This window comes from Cyprinodon tularosa, unplaced genomic scaffold (assembly GCF_016077235.1).
Source record: "Cyprinodon tularosa strain WSP-4 unplaced genomic scaffold, ASM1607723v1 ctg137, whole genome shotgun sequence".
In the NCBI taxonomy this organism is placed as follows: Eukaryota; Metazoa; Chordata; class Actinopteri; order Cyprinodontiformes; family Cyprinodontidae; genus Cyprinodon; species Cyprinodon tularosa.
In genome coordinates this window covers 123,793-142,953 of record NW_024038189.1, presented here as the reverse complement: position 1 = coordinate 142,953, position 19,161 = coordinate 123,793, and the positions used below count along the sequence as shown (strand labels likewise).

The window sequence follows — 19,161 nt, the reverse complement described above, 5'->3', positions numbered from 1 at the left end:
TGTTTTTATTTTCCATTATCTTCAAGCATTCTTTAGTTACTCTCTGTTGCCCCCTTGTGATTGTTTTCTTTTCCCTTGGATTCACTCTTGCCAGTTCCACCCACACCTGCTCCCCATTCAGCTCGTTAGTCCATCCTTTGTTTGGTTGTCCTTAAATACTCCACCTCTGCAGTCACTCAGTGCTGGTTCCTTCTTGTTGCTGTGTTGTCTACTCAGCTCGTCTCTCCCCGGCTCCTCAGACTTGTCTTTACCCTGATGTCTCCATGATTTTGGTTTGTTTTATATTTTAAGCTGGATTTCTGGATTTCTGCCTCCGCTGCTTTTTGGTCTGCAATTAAACCTTTCAGAACACATCCCTGCTTCACTTGTCTCTGCATCTGGGTCCTCAAGCAACCTCACCACCCATTGTTGACAGAAGGAACCAGCCAACATGGACCCAGCAGAGTCAAACTTGGCAGGAAGCATGACACACTTCCTGGAGAACTGTCGGTTCACACTGGACAGGATTGCCACTCTCAGCCCTCCCTGGAGACGGGTATGTGCTGCAGCCGACCTAAAGAAGATTTTAACCCCCCAAACAACTCTCCTGTCATCCCTAGGGTTTCTGGACATTTTAGAAGAGGTGGAGTGGAACCACAAGGCGGCTTTAGCCCAGCTATTAAATAAACCTCCTCCACCTCAACCACAATCACCTGCAGCAGCTGCCTGTTCAACCTCTGTTTCTCCCCTGCCAACTGCTCCCTCCAGGCGTAAGCGTCGCCGGGGGAAGAAGTCCACTCCCTCTCCGGCGGGTCAGCCTGACGCCTCCTCTCCCTCTCCGGCGGGTCAGCCTGACGCCTCCACTCCCTCTCCGGCGGGTCAGCCTGACGCCTCCACTCCCTCTCCGGCGGGTCAGCCTGACGCCTCCACTCCCTCTCCGGCGGGTCAGCCTGACGCCTCCACTCCCTCTCCGGCGGGTCAGCCTGACGCCTCCACTCCCTCTCCGGCGGGTCAGCCTGACGCCTCCACTCCCTTTGGTCAGCCAGCTGCTAGACTTAGCTTCCCCCATAACCAGGTCAGTGTCTCCCATAGTCTCAGTCGTCACCTTTATGACAAACAGCTAGTCCCATCTTCTAAAAAACTCAAACCAGGTCCACGTATTACACCCCCTGCAGTTAGAGCTCCCCATATTGAGGAGTCTCAGTTAAGGCACTACTTTTATGGAGAGAGGGAAGATCTTTTTCCTTTCCTGCCACCTCCATCAGCTCCTAGCCAGCCAGTTTCCCTAGCTCCAGTCCCCCTTAGCAGTCCTGTTTCCCTAGCTCCAGTCCCCCTTAGCGGCCCTGTTTCCCTAGCTCCAGTCCCCCTTATCGGTCCTGTTTCCCTAGCTCCAGTCCCCCTTAGCGGTCCTGTTTCCCTAGCTCCAGTCCCCCTTAGCGGTCCTGTTTCCCTAGCTCCAGTCCCCCTTAGCGGTCCTGTTTCCCTAGCTCCAGTCCCCATTAGCGGTCCTGTTTCCCTAGCTCCAGTCCCCATTAGCGGTCCTGCTTCCCCAGTGCCTGAGCCCATTAGCGGGGCAGCTTCCCCAGTGCCTGAGCCCATTAGCGGGAAAGCTTCCCCAGTGCCTGAGCCCATTAGCGGGGCAGCTTCCCCAGTGCCTGAGCCCATTAGCGGGGCAGCTTCCCCAGTGCCTGAGCCCATTAGCGGGGCTGCTTCCCCAGTGCCTGAGCCCATTAGCGGGTTGTTTTGCCTAGCGCCAGAGACTCCTGAGCCCATTAGCGGGTTGTTTTGCCTAGCGCCAGAGACTCCTGAACCCATTAGCAGGTTGTTTTGCCTAGCGCCAAAGATTCCTGAGCCCATTAGCGGGTTGTTTTGCCTAGCGCCAGAGACTCCTGAGCCCATTAGCGGGTTGTTTTGCCTACCGCCAGAGACTCCTTAGCCCATTAGCGGGCCGTTTAGCCTAGCGCTCGGGACCCCTGAGCCCTCTCAGAGTCATCCTGATATCCCTGAGCACACAAGTAAAAGGCTCTCTAAAATAAAGCTCAGCGGGCACTCCAAGCCTCCACGGCCCCTCAGCGGGCGCTCCAAGCCTCCACGGCCCCTCAGCGGGCGCTCCAAGCCTCCACGGCCCCTCAGCGGGCGCTCCAAGCCTCCTCTGAGGCTGTTCCTGTGCCGCAGTCGGGGGGCCCCCTCTGAGGCTGTTCCTGTGCTGCAGTCGGCGGCCCCCTCTGAGGCTGTTCCTGTGCTGCAGTCGGCGGCCCCCTCTGAGGCTGTTCCTGTGCTGCAGTCGGCGGCCCCCTCTGAGGCTGTTCCTGTGCCGCAGTCGGCGGCCCCCTCTGAGGCTGTTCCTGTGCCGCAGTCGGCGGCCCCCTCTGAGGCTGTTCCTGTGCCGCAGTCGGCGGCCCCCTCTGAGGCTGTTCCTGTGCCGCAGTCGGCGGCCCCCTCTGAGGCTGTTCCTGTGCCGCAGTCGGCGGCCCCCTCTGAGGCTGTTCCTGTGCCGCAGTAGGCGGCCCTCAAGGTTCCTGCAGAGTCTGCGTCTGAGACGGCGTCCCCCAAGGTTCCTGCAGAGTCTGCGTCTGAGACGGCGTCCCCCAAGGTTCCTGCAGAGTCTGCGTCTGAGACGGCGTCCCCCAAGGTTCCTGCAGAGTCTGCGTCTGAGACGGCGTCCCCCAAGGTTCCTGCAGAGTCTGCGTCTGAGACGGCATCCCTCTCCAAAGGTTCCCCTTCTTCAGAGACAGTGTCGCCGGTGTCCTCCAGAGGCCCACCTCCGTCCTCCAGAGGCCCACCTCCGTCCTCCAGAGGCCCACCTCCGTCCTCCAGAGGCCCACCTCCGTCCTCGCCTCCGGCCCCACGGCCGGCCTCCAGAGGCCCACCTCCGTCCTCGCCTCCGGCCCCACGGCCGGCCTCCAGAGGCCCACCTTCGTCCTCGCCTCCGGCCCCACGGCCGGCCTCCAGAGACTCTGTCACCTCGCCTCTGGCCCCACGGCCGGCCTCCAGAGACTCTTTCTCCTCCCCGGCCACACGGCTGAATTCTAGAGACTTTAGGTTGCCCTCGCCCACCTTTTGTGGGTTGTTTTGTTTTTGGTTTTCTGTGGGTGGTCCAGGAACTCCGGCAGATGGGTGGAGGGAGCCAGCGGGAGACAGAGCAACCAAACCCGACCCGGTGACAGTAGCCCTGGCCCCGTGGTTCCCTTTTCAGAAACCCAAATCTGGTCACCCTAGTACAAGGTTTCCATTCAAAAGCAAACACTTCCTGGTGTACTATAAATTATGCAATACACACAGACCAATAAAATCTTCATTGCTCCAAAAAAGCAAAGAACAAAAACCTCCTTCTTTCTAGTTTGGCAATTTTGGCTTTATTTCTTAGAATTTCCCCCTTTGTTATCACTGGTCAGGTGTCAAAGTAGATTAAATCCTTATGGTTTTGATACAAACAAAATACAGAGACAAAGCCATGGCAATCCAGACCTAAATTGAATATGCTAACTAAAATGTTGAAATATTTAAAGGAAAGATAGAAAATGTTTTCATGACAATACAACTAAAAATAACATCGTATTTAAATAGAAATAAATGAGAAACAATGAGAGAGAAATATTCTACAATATTAAAGATCTATGCACCTTCTCATCTGGCTCTTTAATAAAGAGAGTGTAATGAAATATTTTATTTGGATATAATTTAGGGATTTCTTTAGGTAGAAATTAAAGAATGTTTATTATTAGCTCTTGTGAGCTGGAAGAAATAAAATATTGATAGTTACACAGAGTTTTTTTTTTACACTTGGCAGAGGATGATCAGCCACATAGTTTATTAAGAAGCAAAAGCAGGAAGAGCCATACTGCTGAGAGTGAACCATCAGGTGGAGACTCTGAGCTACGCGCGTGCAAAGACACATTTCTGCACAAGCACAGCTGAAAGAACATAGTTTGTGAGTTGAGCTCGAGTACTGAACCAATCTGTGTTATTTTCCGCCCTGCCGCTGCTGCCATGATCTATCTGTGGTCATACAGAATGTGCACCGCGACATACTAGGTGGTGGGCATGACCAAACAAGATGTAGCAGCACGGTTGATACTGCTTAGAAGATTACAGCACGATGATACAGTTTAAACATCTGACAGACCACCCACTAATTTTGATTTACTCTCGTCAACGAAAATTTTCGGCAATGTTTTTGTCTCATTGTTGCAAATTATTCGGGGATATATCTGCCTTTTCTGAGGCCTTAACGGCTGGTTATACTCCCTGCAGCAGTGTGTCGCAGTGAGCTTGACGCAGACATTTTTTATTTATGCTCACTATTGAAGCGTGGTCTGCGCTATGTTATATTTCACGTCACAAAGCAAGAGGGACAATCACAAACTAGCTGCCGGTCTAGATACGGCCGAGGCGATTAGGAAGTTTATTTGACAACGTAGGGACATGAGGGCGAAAACCTATTTTGATGTCTAACGGGAGCAAATAAATCTTTCTATAAATGTGCACATGTAGTTTCCTAAAATTAGGCTGAAGTGCACTGGTGCAGAGGTCTTAAAACCGGAGTGGTGAAGAGATTGGGATCTTTTTGTTGAAAATTTGGAATTTCCACTACTAAGATCGATCAAAATTGATTGTGGCCAATGTCTGTCTGTTTGTCCTATATGTGGAATGCATGTGAGGTAGAATGTGTATGGTGCATTTTGTCATGATCTTGGCGCTGATGGTTTGGTTTTTTTCCTTTGCTCCTTGCTCCCCTGTCTAATTGGTTCTGCGGCTGATTATCGCTGATCATTTCCACCTGGTTCCTCTACTATTTAGGTTGTGTGTTTGCTTCCCATCAGCGCCAGGTTATTCGAGTGTTTTTGTGAGACGTTTCCGAGCAATCTTTAGTCTGTGTGTTTTCCTTATTATGACCAGTTTTCTGCCCTGAGGATCTCGAATTTTGCCTTGCCCCTGTCTGCTCTCTTTGTCTCATCTGGTCCTGGATTCTACCGACTTCTGAACCTGGAACTGTCTCCTGACTTCGGCCTTGGATTTCCCTTCTGGACTCTGTTGCTGCTCAGCGTCGTTTGGTGCTCGCTCCACTCGCTCTCTAGGAACTCTGGGGGCGTCCCCTGACGCAACTGCGGTCAAACCTCCGTGAATGGACTGAACTTTGAATCAGAGATTTGCCCCGCAGCAGACAAGCAGCCCCGCGCACGTTTTTTGTTTAATAAACGCTTTGAACTTTCCCACTGCCTGTCTCGCCTTGAATTCTGGGTCCAACATTCTGAGATCATTACACATTTAGAAATTAACTAAAATAGTTTTTTGATTTGACATTAATATTACTTGCATTTTTACAGGATTTAGAAGGAGCTCTTGGGACATAACAGAAGCATAATCCTGAAAAAATATATTGCCCAGTGGCTCCACCTATGAGAGGCTCTGACAAAATTGGAGATGGTTGCAGTTGTTAGGTGTGATGTAAGTTTTGTTTGTCTTGATACTTTCACAGGGTGGGTAGAAAAATACCCCCACCAAATCTTTGAATAATGGGGAATATTTGGAGTGCAGCTGAGAGAATGTAGATTAAACAATCCAGAGAGAAGCAGGATGGGAGCTTTTACTCTTTGAGAAACTAAAATCCCAGACGGGGACATTACATGATTTTGATTTAAAAGTAGTTTAATTTTTTCATTAGGATCGCATTAGAGTATGATTAAAAACAGGATGAATCAAACTTCGAGCTGGAACTGGACAAAGCGAAACCAGTTGTTACGCAGATACATTTTTATTTTATCTGTGTATATCATGCCATTTGGAAACTGCCTAGGTACAAACTGATTAATTTGTATCTCTAATCATTACTAACACTTATCTTTTCAATATTCATCTGGTCCGTACTTTCTTTGCATGACTAACTCTACAACTTTTTCTGAATTAAATGATTAACCATTGACTAACTGAACGGTTTGATTGCCTTTCTTGGTAACAAACCTGAGGGGTTACTTTTGCCCTGCTTGTACATAGTGAAAATAAGGCTGTCAGTGAGCAGGCATGATAATTCGGAGGCACAGTTAAGGAAAAACAGGAGATTCGCTTAAATATGTTTTTTTTTTCAGGCTGTGTTTGTAACAATCCTTAAATATTAACAATTTTCTTCCAGGACAGGCTGACAAAGTCTCATCCTTCATTGTATTTTGTTTAAGATGTGCATTAACCCTTATTTTCAGAAGTCCTGGCAAATGAAATGAACAACTTGACTGGAGGCAGCGGGAGAGAGAGGGGTTCAGATGGTTGAAACCATTAGATAAGATGTTTGAAGAGCTTCTGACTGACTTGACTGACTTGGTTAATAACTGGACTGGATCCGAATCATTGATTAGGACATCAGAGGGAGGGTGTAAGAACGCAGCATGCCAAATACAGTGTTTAGAGATTGTGAGCTACTTGTTTTTTTCCGGGCAGAAGGTCATTCTGGAGAGCTCTGAGTTTGTTTTAATTCCTCTGTGGTTCTGATATGCACAGAAGCAAGTCAGAGTACATTCCTGCGCTCTGAGCAGAAGAATGATTCAAAATGACATTTCCTCTTAAAGGGAGGAACGCCTTTTTTGACACTGTTTCCTTCTGCCTCTATGTAATACTGCTGATGATACACGTAAAGACTTATCTTTCAGGGGGTGTGGGGACCCGGGACACCTGGGTCCCAAGACTCTTATGGTTCAAAACTGCTGTGGTAACAAAGGGTAACCTGATGGACTTGTCCTAACATTAAACTGTTTTGTATGTTGGAGAGGATCAATGCTCCAAGATACATTTTCTCTTCCAAGACCAGTAGCAGGATTGGTCCTGACCAGTTTCCCGCATATAGATCCACTCACATAGATTCACACTCACAAACACACAGGCACACACACACATACACACACCCACATTCACGTACTAACACACCCAAACACATGGTTAAAGGAATAGTACACCCAAAACATGATTAGCCTTCATTTTCTACTCACCCCCATGCTGAACAACACTCTGGAGTACTTTTTTGATATCTCAAATGCATCTGGAGATCTGGGAAGCTTCTTGCTGTCTGCTGACATTCAAATAATGGAGGTCTATGGTGCCCGAGGCAGAAAGGTCCATAAAAGTCCACAAAAAACATGTCAATATTCCTCCATACTGCTCGTCCAATGTATTCCAAGTGTCCTGAGTGGGTAGCGTCCATAATTTACTAGAAACGAAGTCATTTAGAATGTTTTTAGAGCATAAACAGTAGTGTATAGGATTTCCTAAAAGCACGTTCACGACTCTACGGAAACCGCGGCAGACCAAACCAGATGAAAGTGCGCATTCAGCTCGGCAAAGAACTCATGCTCTTCCTCAACACTGAAGTCCTCAGACATTTTTCTTTCGTTGTTTCTTTCTTTGCACAGGTAAACAGCAAATTTCTTCTTCTACGCTTGCATTATCGGCAGAGCAGAAGCTGAATGCGCACTTTCGTCTGGCTTGGTCTGCCGCAGTTTCCGTAGGCTCGTGAACTCGCAGGCGCGCTTTTAGGAAATCCTATACACTACTGTTTATGCTCTAAAAACATTCTAAATGACTTTGTTTCGAGTAAATTATGGACGCTACCCACTCAGGACACTTGGAATACATTGGACGAGCAGTATGGAGGAATATTGACACGTTTTTTGTGGACTTTTATGGACCTTTCCGTCTCGGGCACCATAGACCTCCATTATTTGAATGTCAGCAGACAGCAAGAAGCCTCCCAGATCTCCAGATGCATTTGAGATATCAAAAAAGTTCTCCAGAGTGTTGTTCAGCATGGGGGTGAGTAGAAAATGAAGGCTAATCATGTTTTGGGTGTACTATTCCTTTAAGGACTCATAGGACACACAAGGGTCCACATGGGAATGATGTTCTCTTATACACTAACATTCAAAGCTACTAAGTCTGACAAGGGAATTTTAAGGGGTAAATCAGCACCAAGCTGGTTATTCTTAGAGATTAAAGAACTTTAATCATGTTCAATGAGGAGAGGATAACAATTGACTAAACATGCAGTTATATAAGTTTAGACAAAAGCAAAACATGACTGTTAGGTTAATTGGCTTCTCTAAATTGTCCTTAGGTGTGAGTGTGTGTGTGAATGGTTGTTTGTCCTGTGTGTCTCTGTGTTGCCCTGGGATGGACTGGCGACCTGTCCAGGGTGTACCCCGCCTCTCGCCCATTGACTGCTGGAGATAGGCACCAGCACCCCTCGCGACCCCAATTGGGACAAGCGTGTAGGATAATGAATGGATGGATGGATGGATGGATGGATGGTTGGATGGATGGATTGAAAGGTAGGATATTTTCAATGGTTTTTGAATAGACTCTGAAACAGTTTGTTGAATAAACTTTTGGTCTACAGATCATGTAAATGTAATGAATTTAATGATGACTTTAGAGGTACAGTAAAAGTTATCGTGTATAAGAATATCTGGCTGTGTCTGCACTTAAGATTTGAGTTAATGACGAATTACTCGGTAAAGACAGTGCTGATCCTGGTAACAGTAATTGCTCTCTGTGTATTGGAGGATCCTGGACGAATGGATTGCTGGAATGTGATGTGAACACACCATGAGGACCACCATGTGAATTCAGCATCTATCTGCCGTTGGACAACATGGAGACCATAAGGACTGTGGAGGAGACCATAGGAGACTCTGACTGATTAATTAGCTTGATAAGGGATGGAGAAACGGATAGGATTTGGGGAACAGACAGCTTTACGCTCAGTAATGTTTATCATTTGCCTTTAACCCGGACCAGGATGTAATACTTGATTTTAACTCATTGTGATTAATGTGTTTGACTCATTTTAATTTGTTTTGATGAAACACATGGGAAAATTGAGCTCCAGACCCACCAAGGTCAGGTTTATGCCACTTTTGCTTTGATATAGAAAAACTCAGAACCTGATTATCTTAAAAGGTTCTTTAACTAGTCGATAATGATAATTATCAGATTCAAAACAGTTTTTTTTTTTGCTCGGTTTGGCTGAGAGTGGGATTTCCCTGGGGTCAGCCTGGTTTTTATTACCTTTTAGAGAAGGTAGGGTTTTTGGTTGAGAATGACTTTGTCCTGAGAGATGTCTTTTCAGGAAAAAGAACCAAAGAAAGAAAGCTTCAAGCTGTAAACACTGAGCTTTCCTTTTATTGTCACTACAAGCATGCTTGGTGTGAGGGATTGCCTTCAAGTGGATGGGTTGATGCAATCAACTGGTTTTCCTTGGATAGAGAATTTTGAATAGATTTGACTGTATGATCTGGCTGAATTGTCTCTGTGGGATGCTTTAAGATGACGTGTTGAATTGTATTGAAATGTCCTTTGGTCCAACATCAATAAAGCCAGTATTGCACCATGCTCTGTATCAGTGTGTCAGGAGTTTTTACTTAATAGGGATTAGTTTTCTTTCAGTTTTTCAATTTACAAAATGTTTGACTTTTTTAAATTCCTCTGTTGTTCAGATATGACCTTTGAGGTACAGATGAGTATGGGGGTTTGAAGCTTGTGGACTTCTGTTGGGGTGGAATTGCGCACTCTTTAAGAGCAAATTAATCTGACAGAGACATGAAATGAATGACATGTTGATCCTAAAACCTTTTGGAGAGATCTGAGACACCACGGGGGTGTTGTTGTTGTTTGTGTCTGAATATTGTCTTCTTCTGTTTGTTCATTAACATCTTAGGCTTTAGGGAAAAAAAAGGAAAAAAAATAATGTGGCACGCATGTTATTTTGTTTGACTCTGACTACACCATGGATGGAAATGTTTCAAAAGGAACAATAGACTTCTGTTTGAAGAGACATTGGACACTTTCTTTCTTGAGTCGCAGGAAGGATTAAACTACAGGGGGCACAGATACAAATTTTACACCTAAACTTCCGAAGGAGGGATGGTGTGCAGCTGCTGAGATGCAAAAATTTAAGGAGGTGACTGGATGCCCACTGCTTCAGATGAGAACAGGCCACTGGCAGTGATGGGGTGATGGAAGGTCAGGGGATCGTTGGACAAGACCCCAATGAAAAAGATAAGTGATCTGACGCACCAGATTTCTTGTTAACAATGAAAAATTATGAGTGAGTCAACAAAAACAGGTTGATTAATACAGATCCATAAATAATGTATATAGTTTTCGGGATCAACAAAGAGACGTAATACCTTTCTAAACAACATGCAGTAGCTAGGTTTTAATTAAAAAAATATCAGTAGTGATGACATCAACATAGAAGTTAAACATGGGAATGATTTTAAAAACAGGTTGGAACATTCTGCTTAAAGGTATACTATGCAACCGGTGTTGATTTTCCAGCGAGGCTCCCCCAGAGGGCGATAGTAAAAGTGCACTGTCGTAAATATGCTCAGCTGTTCTCCTGGTTTATCCGTCAAGCCAGGCGGGGTTGTTTTGAGCTTAGCAGACAGGCGAACGCAACGAATCACCATGTCTACTGCGGTAAGTGACTATTTTGTTCCAGTTTTCGAGTTTGAAAATTTAGCATGTTTTCATACATTATTTGTTATGCATGTGTCTAAATAACAAAGATTGTAGTTAGCCAAGTTCTCGCCGTAAAGCAAGACCGACTCTCGTGAGACTTCTGAGCCTGTGGGTGCGGGCCAAGGGCTCCTGCAATTGCAAGTGCGGTATTTCCCCCACAGACCACCAGGGCGGCCGAGAATACCTTTGTTCAACCTGAAATGACTCATTTTATCATCCAAAACGTTATGGAACACATTAATTAACTGAAAAATGTTGCATAGTATGCCTTTAATATTCTCCATATCATCAGGGGGTGAGGTAGTCTTAAATAAATTAATAAAAAGGATTGCATGGAGATGTTTTACTACTTTATGAATTAGACTGACCTTTTGAGAAATACTTTAGCCAGTTTTAATTAGCAGAACATTAAAGGGACAACAAGTTGAAACTTCAGCATTTGGGAATAATAAAGTAGCAGCAACAACCTGCAATTTAGGAGAAACTGGAACATTTTCTGAGCAAATGTGATGATGTCTTTCAAAATAAGCAATACTGATGAAGACATAATGGGTTAATGGTGCTTATGGCACTTCAATATCAGGCCCAGAGTCTAAAAGTTCACCATTTTTAACTGTCGGGTCATTTAAGATAAGCATTACAGAAGCTATATATATATTTAATGATGGGATGGGTAACCATACATTTTTGTAAGCGATGAGAAGACCTAAATTTACTTCACCTGCAGCTGCAATCAATACATTAGAGGGAACTGCACACTTAATACGATAGGTTATTGGATATAACATATATGGGAGGATAATATGTTTCCTGCACATTTTTTGATCTGGTTAGAACAGCTTTCTTTTTTGTTTGTTTTTTTTTCTGTCATCGGAGCACCTTTTTTATGGAGAATTTTTTCAATGAGCTATAGCTGGACACTTTGCATAGGGGATGTGGAGAAAGATTCAGTGTTTTCGGGAATTGTGAATTTCTGTGTTATGTGAATGAGAAACAAGTCAGAGTACATTCCTGTGCTCTGAGCAGAAGAACAATTCAAAATGACATTTCCTCTTGAAGGGAGGAACGCCTTTTTTGACACTGTTTCCTTCTGCCTCTAGGTGATACTGCTGATGACACAGGTAAGGACTTATCTTTCAGGGGGTGTGGAGAAACTGTCATGATGGGTTTAAGGTTCCTAGCCCACATGCAGAACATAACGGAGGCTGGGTAAAAGTTTAACAGAGTTTATTGAATGAGTCACAAAACACAAGATCATGAGCTGGATCAGGAACTGGTCCGGGCTGGTTCACTGAAGTCTTGACTGAGTCCGGGCTTCTCTTTGAGAGAGAGAGGGAACCGTTGGGTCCAGGTTCGTTCAGCAGAGTCAAAGAGCAGCTGCAGCGTCTAGCTTCTGACATTAATGGCAGACCTTGATCAGAGTTTCCTGCTCTTCACTAAGAGCAGGGGAATCCACATAGGAATCTTCAGGTTTGGCTCTCTAGGGCAATCTCGGCAGGTGAAGCTCATCCAGAGCTTCAGGCTAGAGACAGGTTTTCTGTGACACAAAAAACAGAGGAGAGTTAGAATCTGATCTCTCTCAAGAGACAGCTAAGATTCTTCAGGTTCAAGGCTCAGGTTGCCAACCAAACTAGGTCAACACTGCGGCGTCGAAACAAGGTCTGGCAGCTGGTTATAAAGGGAAGGTCTCTTGATGAGTAGATGCGTCTCAGGTGTGCTGGACGACTCCAGCTCCGGGAGACCCACAGCGCACTCTGCTGGAGGAAGGTGGTACAGCTCCAGATCCCAACAGAAACCTGGGCCCCAAGACTCTTATTGTCCAACATCATTGAAGCCAGTATTGCACCATGCTGTGTATCAATGTGTCAGGAGTTGTTACTTAATGGGGATTATTTTTCCTAAGTTTTTCAATTTACAAAATGTTTGACTTTAGGGCATGTGTTAGTGTCATTGTTACGCTTCTGCTCTGTCTGCCTGCTCTGCTCTCCCTGTGAGCAATCACCTCCAGCTACTGCACTGCAGTGCAATCAGCAGTATGTCTCTCAGCTGTGTTTAAGCAGTTATAAGGCAGCCTGTGGCAGGCAGACAGGGCCAGATAATTGCAAGCCAACAAGCAAGCAGTATTGAGCACTTCATGTTACCTGACCAAGCTCTTGACAAAGTCTCTGCTCCACGGATTTTCCCTCTTGCCTAGCCCTCATCAGATTTCTCTGCCGTCTGGACAACGACCCTGTTTCTGCCCCTTGACTTCTGCCTCCTGCCAAGGCCCCTTGATCTTTAAGCCTGAGTCTGGCTTCCAGGACCTTGGTCCTGCCTCTGTGCTCCTGGCCACCCAACAACTGTTTAAAGGAGCAGTATGCTCTGTTCAAGCTGCTGATCCCTTCTGAAGTAAGGACTCTGATAAGTAATCCCTGGTCCTCGGTGGCTATGCTCCTGAAGTGTTTAAGTTCTAAACCTGTGTTCTGGCTGAGATTTTGGGTCTTCTGTCTTTACAATTTGTCTTTTATTTCTGCTATGTGTCAAAGATTCAGCTAAAGGCGTTTAAACACTGTGAGAAACTTCAGTTGAAATACATTTATTTTTAAACAGTGTTCTATTTTTACCATATTGCCTTTTAAAGGAGCTATAACATCCAAGAGCACCACTTGGGTTGACAGGTTGTGTGGAGGTTTGTAGAGGACCCAAATGCAGAGATGGAAGCTGAGGTGGTTTCTTGGCGTTTTAATAAACATTTGTGGCAACAGAAGCATAAATCCAGAAATAACAAATCAAGGAAATCAGTAACCAGAGAAAAGGGGAACACATAGGTTGAGGAGGCATAAAGAGAATCCAGCAGTTTTTTCACATATATTCAATGGCAAACATCAAAAATGATGAGCAGCATTTTTCAGGGGACAAAGATTCACGGAACAGCTGCAATGATGAAAGTGTGGTGATGGGTGGTAATTAAGTATACTACAAGGTATCAGTAAAATTACTTAAAAGAAGTTGTCTGCAATAGGCTACTGGTTAACAAAATCTGATTTTTTTCTTATAATGGATTAACTGCCGCTTACAGCACAAGACCATTCTGACGTATAGATGCAATGAAAATTAGAAATGGGCTGAATAATCTTGCTTTTTACAAAGTATCAAAATACCAAGTGAAGTGTTCGTTGCTATGCAACAAATGGCTAAAATTCAGCAGCAAGGTTTTCCTTTATTTTAAGGTTCTTAGAGTTGCTTTTTTAAGATGATGGTTCACCAATCCTATTCCTTGGGGGTGCCTATCCTGTTCGTTTTGTCTGCTTGCTGCTACACTGCAAACTTAAATGAATATGTGTTAAACATGCTTCATATGTGGCGGAACAGAAACGTATCCAAAACACGCCAGCACAGGCAACCACTTTCCCTCACCCAGACTACATTCTAATATTTCTCTTAAAATAAACTTTGTCAATGGTTTTTTGTTATCAGCTGGCTTTTCTTGGTCAGAAAAAAATAAATAAAGGGAACCTCTTACACAATTTAGTTTTGTTTGTTTTTTTGCAAATTTTTAAATCAGTGACATGGACCGCTCCCACACTGGATCCCCCTCCAACAATTAAACCCCCAGGTGACCTCCATGGCCCATTCAGTAGGAGGAATCAGAGCAAAAATTATAATTTACTTTCAAAGTGTATTCATATCAGTCAAAATAGCTAGATTGTCCTAATTTTATATTAATTACTTTGACCTCAACGAGATCACACTTCAAATATTGAGTCACAGCACCATCTGGTGGTTCTTTTTAGCACTATTTCAGGAAACAAGATGGTTCAATAAGTTTGAACTAGTTCAGGCAAATCAATGACTCAAAATGTTTTCAGGATTTTGGTTGATCAGGTAATTAAAGGATTAAAATATTTTCTTACAGTAGTGTCAAGTATTTCAGCATATTTTGGATTTGGTGAAAAATCTTTAACTGTGTTTAACAACAACATTATTCTTTCCTTGCAATGTATGCGGGAGGAGGTAGCAGCCACGCATAAACTCTAAGCATACAGCATCATTACAGTACAGTTCAGGTCTACTGACCTCCGTCACATAACTTTAATCTCTTTCCTTCCATTTCCTCTTGTTAGGTTTATTCAATGATGATTATTAAAGTAATGTGTGTTCATATGAAACATTGTAGAAATTAGATGCTCCACTCCTGTCTCATGATTCAGTCAGGAGACCATCCTGCCTTGTGATTCAGTCAAGAGGGGAGCATCCTGTCTTTATGAACTGTTCTATCAGAACAATACTCTGTTTGTAACCATGTGTCATGTTCTGTTAATAAAACGCTCTGCGGAGGAGGTCCGGTGTGAGACAGTGTGTTTGAGTCTGGGGTTCAACTGTCTCTCCTTCTGCAGAAGCTGTATGTAAATCCCTTACTGTGTATTTCAGTTCTTCTTTTACAAACCTACATTTTTGAACCCAACACCTCTCTCTTGTACGGAAGACGATTAGGGCCACTGAAAAAATTAAAAAAGTTAACTGATTTTTAAATTTTATTTCTGTATAATATAAGAAAAAAGTCAGAATTCTACTTTAATCTCGGAAGTCTGACTTTTTTCTCATCATAAAATAGAAATAATATGAAGAAAAACTGATACTATTTATACAATTATATTGAGCTGTTTGAAATTGACACCCAACCCACATAAAAAAGGCTCCAAATAGATGGAATAGTTTTGCTTCTTTAGTGAAAGTCTGGGCAGTTAAAATGATCACTTGAGCTTATTTTACTTAATAAATTTACTTTACATAATAAAGAGGTTTATTTCACAGTCTCAAACATCTTGAGGAAATTGTGTAGATACGAATCTCCCAAACACTAGGATGTTTATATAATAGATATTATGTTGTAAAACTTACAACATGAATATTAAGTTAGCCTTTAATAAGACACAGCTGCAGTACACAAGTTAAATAAGAAAGAAACTATGAGCATAACAAATAATACCTATAATTAAATAAAAACAAAAAAACAAGAAACCAATAAATAAAATCAATCAAAGGAAAGCATAAGAAATTAAAAATAGACTTCCCTGACTTTTGTGACTAAACATTTCTTAATTTACCATTGATGTGATGCTTTTGATTTTGTAATTATATTTACAGAATGACAATAGTCAATAAAAGTATTAGATGAAGTGTGCCCATGGCGACGCTAGAAGCACTACTTGTGGTTGATGCAGTGGTGGCTGACTGGGATGCTGTGGATGATGTAGGTGATTTGGTTGTGGTTGCTGGTGCCACAGTTGTGGTAGTTGCTGGTGCCACTGCTGTGGTGGTTGCTGGTGCCACGGTTGCTGTAGTTGCTGCAACAGTTGTGGTCATGTGTGCCGAAGTTGTAGTTGTTTGTTCAGCAGTAATGGTAGTTGGTGGCACTGCTGTAGTTGTTGATGCTGCAGTTGTAGTGGGTGGTGCAACAGTTGTGGTAGTTGATGACAGTGTGGTAGTTGTTGGTGCAGCAGCAGTTGTGGTTGGTGCTGCAGTTGTGGTGGTTGGTGCTGCAGTTGTGGTGGTTGGTGCCACTGTTGTAGTTGTTGGTGCTGCAGTTGTAGTGGTTGGTGCCACTGTTGTAGTTGTTGGTGTTGCAGTTGTGGTGGTTGGTGCTGCAGTTGTAGTGGTTGGTGCCACTGTTGTAGTTGTTGCAGTTGTGGTGGTTGGTGCTGCTGTTGTGATGGTTGGTGCTGCGGTGGTGGTGGTTGGTGCCACTGTTGTAGTGGTTGGCGCTGCGGTTGTGGTGGTTGGTGCAGCAATTGTTGTAATTGGTGCTGCGGTTGTGGTGGTTGGTGCCACTGTTGTAGTTGTTGGTGTTGCAGTTGTGGTGGTTGGTGCTGCAGTTGTGGTGGTTGGTGTCACTGTTGTAGTTGTTGGTGTTGCAGTTGTGGCGGTTGGTGCTGCTGTTGTGATGGTTGGTGCTGCGGTGGTGGTGGTTGGTGTCACTGTTGTAGTGGTTGGCGCTGCAGTTGTGGTGGTTGGTGCCACTGTTGTAGTGGTTGGCGCTGCAGTTGTGGTGGTTGGTGCCACTGTTGTAGTGGTTGGCGCTGCAGTTGTGGTGGTTGGTGCAGCAGTTGTTGTAATTGGTGCTGCTGTTGTGGTGGTTGGTGCAGCGGTTGTGGTGGTTGGTGCCACTGTTGTAGTGGTTGGCGCTGCAGTTGTGGTGGTTGGTGCAGCAGTTGTTGTAATTGGTGCTGCTGTTGTGGTGGTTGGTGCTGCGGTTGTGGTGGTTGGTGCCACTGTTGTAGTGGTTGGCGCTGCAGTTGTGGTGGTTGGTGCAGCAGTTGTTGTAATTGGTGCTGCTGTTGTGGTGGTTGGTGCAGCGGTTGTGGTGGTTGGTGCAGCAGTTGTAGTTGTTGGTGCCATGGTTGTGGTAGTTGGTGTCACTGTTGTAGTTGTTGGGGTAGCAGTTGTAGTTGTTGTTCTTGGATCATTGCACAAACTTGTTGTACAGCAGGTTGGTCCAGTAGTTATTGAACCAACATTCTCCATGAATGGCAAACTACCCAGACTTGAAGCAGCTGCACATGTGTTTGGACTAATACATCCCAGCGCTTGAATTGTGTTTGTTCCATCGTTTACTGTTAATATTTAAAAGAAAGTTGAGTAAGTCCAATTTATTTCCAAAGAACAATCAATCCAAGTATTCAAACAACAGAAGACTGCTCTTTGTGCTTTCTTCAGCTTCTAACATTAGCTTTTGAATCATTCCAGCTCTAAAGTATTTTTTTAGAATTACAATATTTCATCCAAACTATCACAAATGTAAACTTACAAGTTGCTGTCACACAGTTGCTCTCCTCTCCTGAACATGGGATGGGAGTGGTGCACTGAGATGTGGCGGGGTTACAAACAACACACTGAAGGGAGTTGAGTAGCGGTGTAGGTGGCGCTGAAATGGAAACCGCAGATGAAAGAGAAACTTGTTAAACACACATAACACAAAGAGAATGTCAGTATTATTAAAACTCCGGATGAAACCTACAAGATAGAGTTTGTGAATTGCAGTTGTCAGTGTTGCAGCACTCAGCAGATGCAATTGCACTTTGGTAACCCAGGTTGACTGAAAACGTCTGAGAGCCTGTGCTTGGACACAGAGAGGATGGTGCGCAGGCTTTGTAGATTTGTGTTCCTGTAACTCCAGACTGAGTTCCTGCAAAGCCAATGGGATATTTATTGTTTTATTTGAAAGAATAGACAGTCTGAAAATGACGCAGAAGTTCCAATTATAAAAAATAGTAAGGCATAAACACACCAATACCTTTAATGATAGCTGTTATGCACATCGTCTCTGAGCTACATGTTAGTGGTGCTGTGGTTGAACATGCCTGATCAGTACAGGTGATGCACTGCAGAGCCCCAGCTGCAAACAGTGGAAAAGTAGTAATTAAAGAATTGTTTAAAAACCTGAGAATAAATAGTCAAAAATATGTTAAATCAAACTATAGTTGGGAAATAGCTAATTTAAAAAGTAAGATTTCTCTTACTTAAGGCTTAAGGCATTGTCGAGAATAAGAAGAGATAACAATACTGCATTATGAGAAAGAGAAATCAAAGTTTTTTTTTTGTCATAAAAATGATCATTAATAACTATTGTATCAAATGGAACACCATGACGTGATTTTGATATATAAAAAAAAAACAAAAAACTTTTGGGACACATTTAGGGATCAGTTGCAATGTTCATTATAATTGTGATCCGTCCGTCCGTCTTTCGATCACATATGTGTATAAATGTATATAATATATATATATATATATATATATATATATATATATATATATATATATATATATATATATATATATATATATATATATATATATATATATATATATATGTGTATATACATATATATAAAAAAAACCTGTCTCTGTTTTCATATGATTTTTCATATAATTCTCTTTTGAAAAAGAGTCACGGAAAAAAAAAAACGTTTTGAAAGCTCTAAAATTAAAATAATTACAAAATACTCCCTCTTTGCTCTAGTGTGGTAGTTTTCTATTGAAAATTTTAAAAGTACATGCATAATTATTATTGTTACCTTTGCTGTAGAGAGCCCAGATGACAGTCAGAAAAAAGATCAGCTTCATAGTGATGTTCAGATGAATCCTGTTTGTTAGGTCTCCTGGTTTTGATACTAAAACTCAGGAGTCCTGCTATACTTTATATACTCCTCCTTTGACATCATATAACAGGTGTGTTCCCATGTTTACAGCGTCAAAGATCAGGGAACGATGTCACAGAATCGAAAAACAAGTTAACACACCCTTAACTCACCTATTTATGCATACCAGAGTATGAAAAGAGAATAAAAGGTAATTAAAACCAAACATGTGATTAACATCATAAAACACAGTTCTGCAAAATAGGGATTGAGGAAAGACGCTTCTCAGTTTTGACCTCACTGTTGCAGATGTCAGGTCTTAAGTGTTTTGTTTTGTTTTTTTTAAACAACTATATAGACTATTTATTAGAATCTCTTCCCCCATTATCACAAAATTATAAAGGATTCTACCCTTTGGTCCTTACGCATTGGATGTAGTTGAATTGAGCAGCTTGTTGAACCATGGCATCACCCTTCATTACAAAGCCTGTAGACACTCCCATCTCTGTTTCATAGAAACACAAAAAAACACAGATGAAGTAGAATACATACCAAA

The 19,161-nt window shown here is 43.4% G+C and overlaps 1 protein-coding gene across 1 annotated transcript in view; it reads right to left on the bottom strand.

Annotated features, from left to right (window-relative positions):
• The window catches only part of LOC119778695 (mucin-2-like), a 36,260-nt gene extending 17,638 nt beyond the window's left edge, over positions 1-18,622 (bottom strand). Inside the window, exon 1 of the mRNA XM_038278044.1 lies at positions 18,543-18,622. Within this exon, the coding sequence (XP_038133972.1) occupies positions 18,543-18,591 (49 nt within the window). The 5' untranslated portion in view covers positions 18,592-18,622. The remainder of the gene's footprint in view (positions 1-18,542) is intronic.
• Between the last annotated feature and the right edge of the window lie 539 nt (positions 18,623-19,161).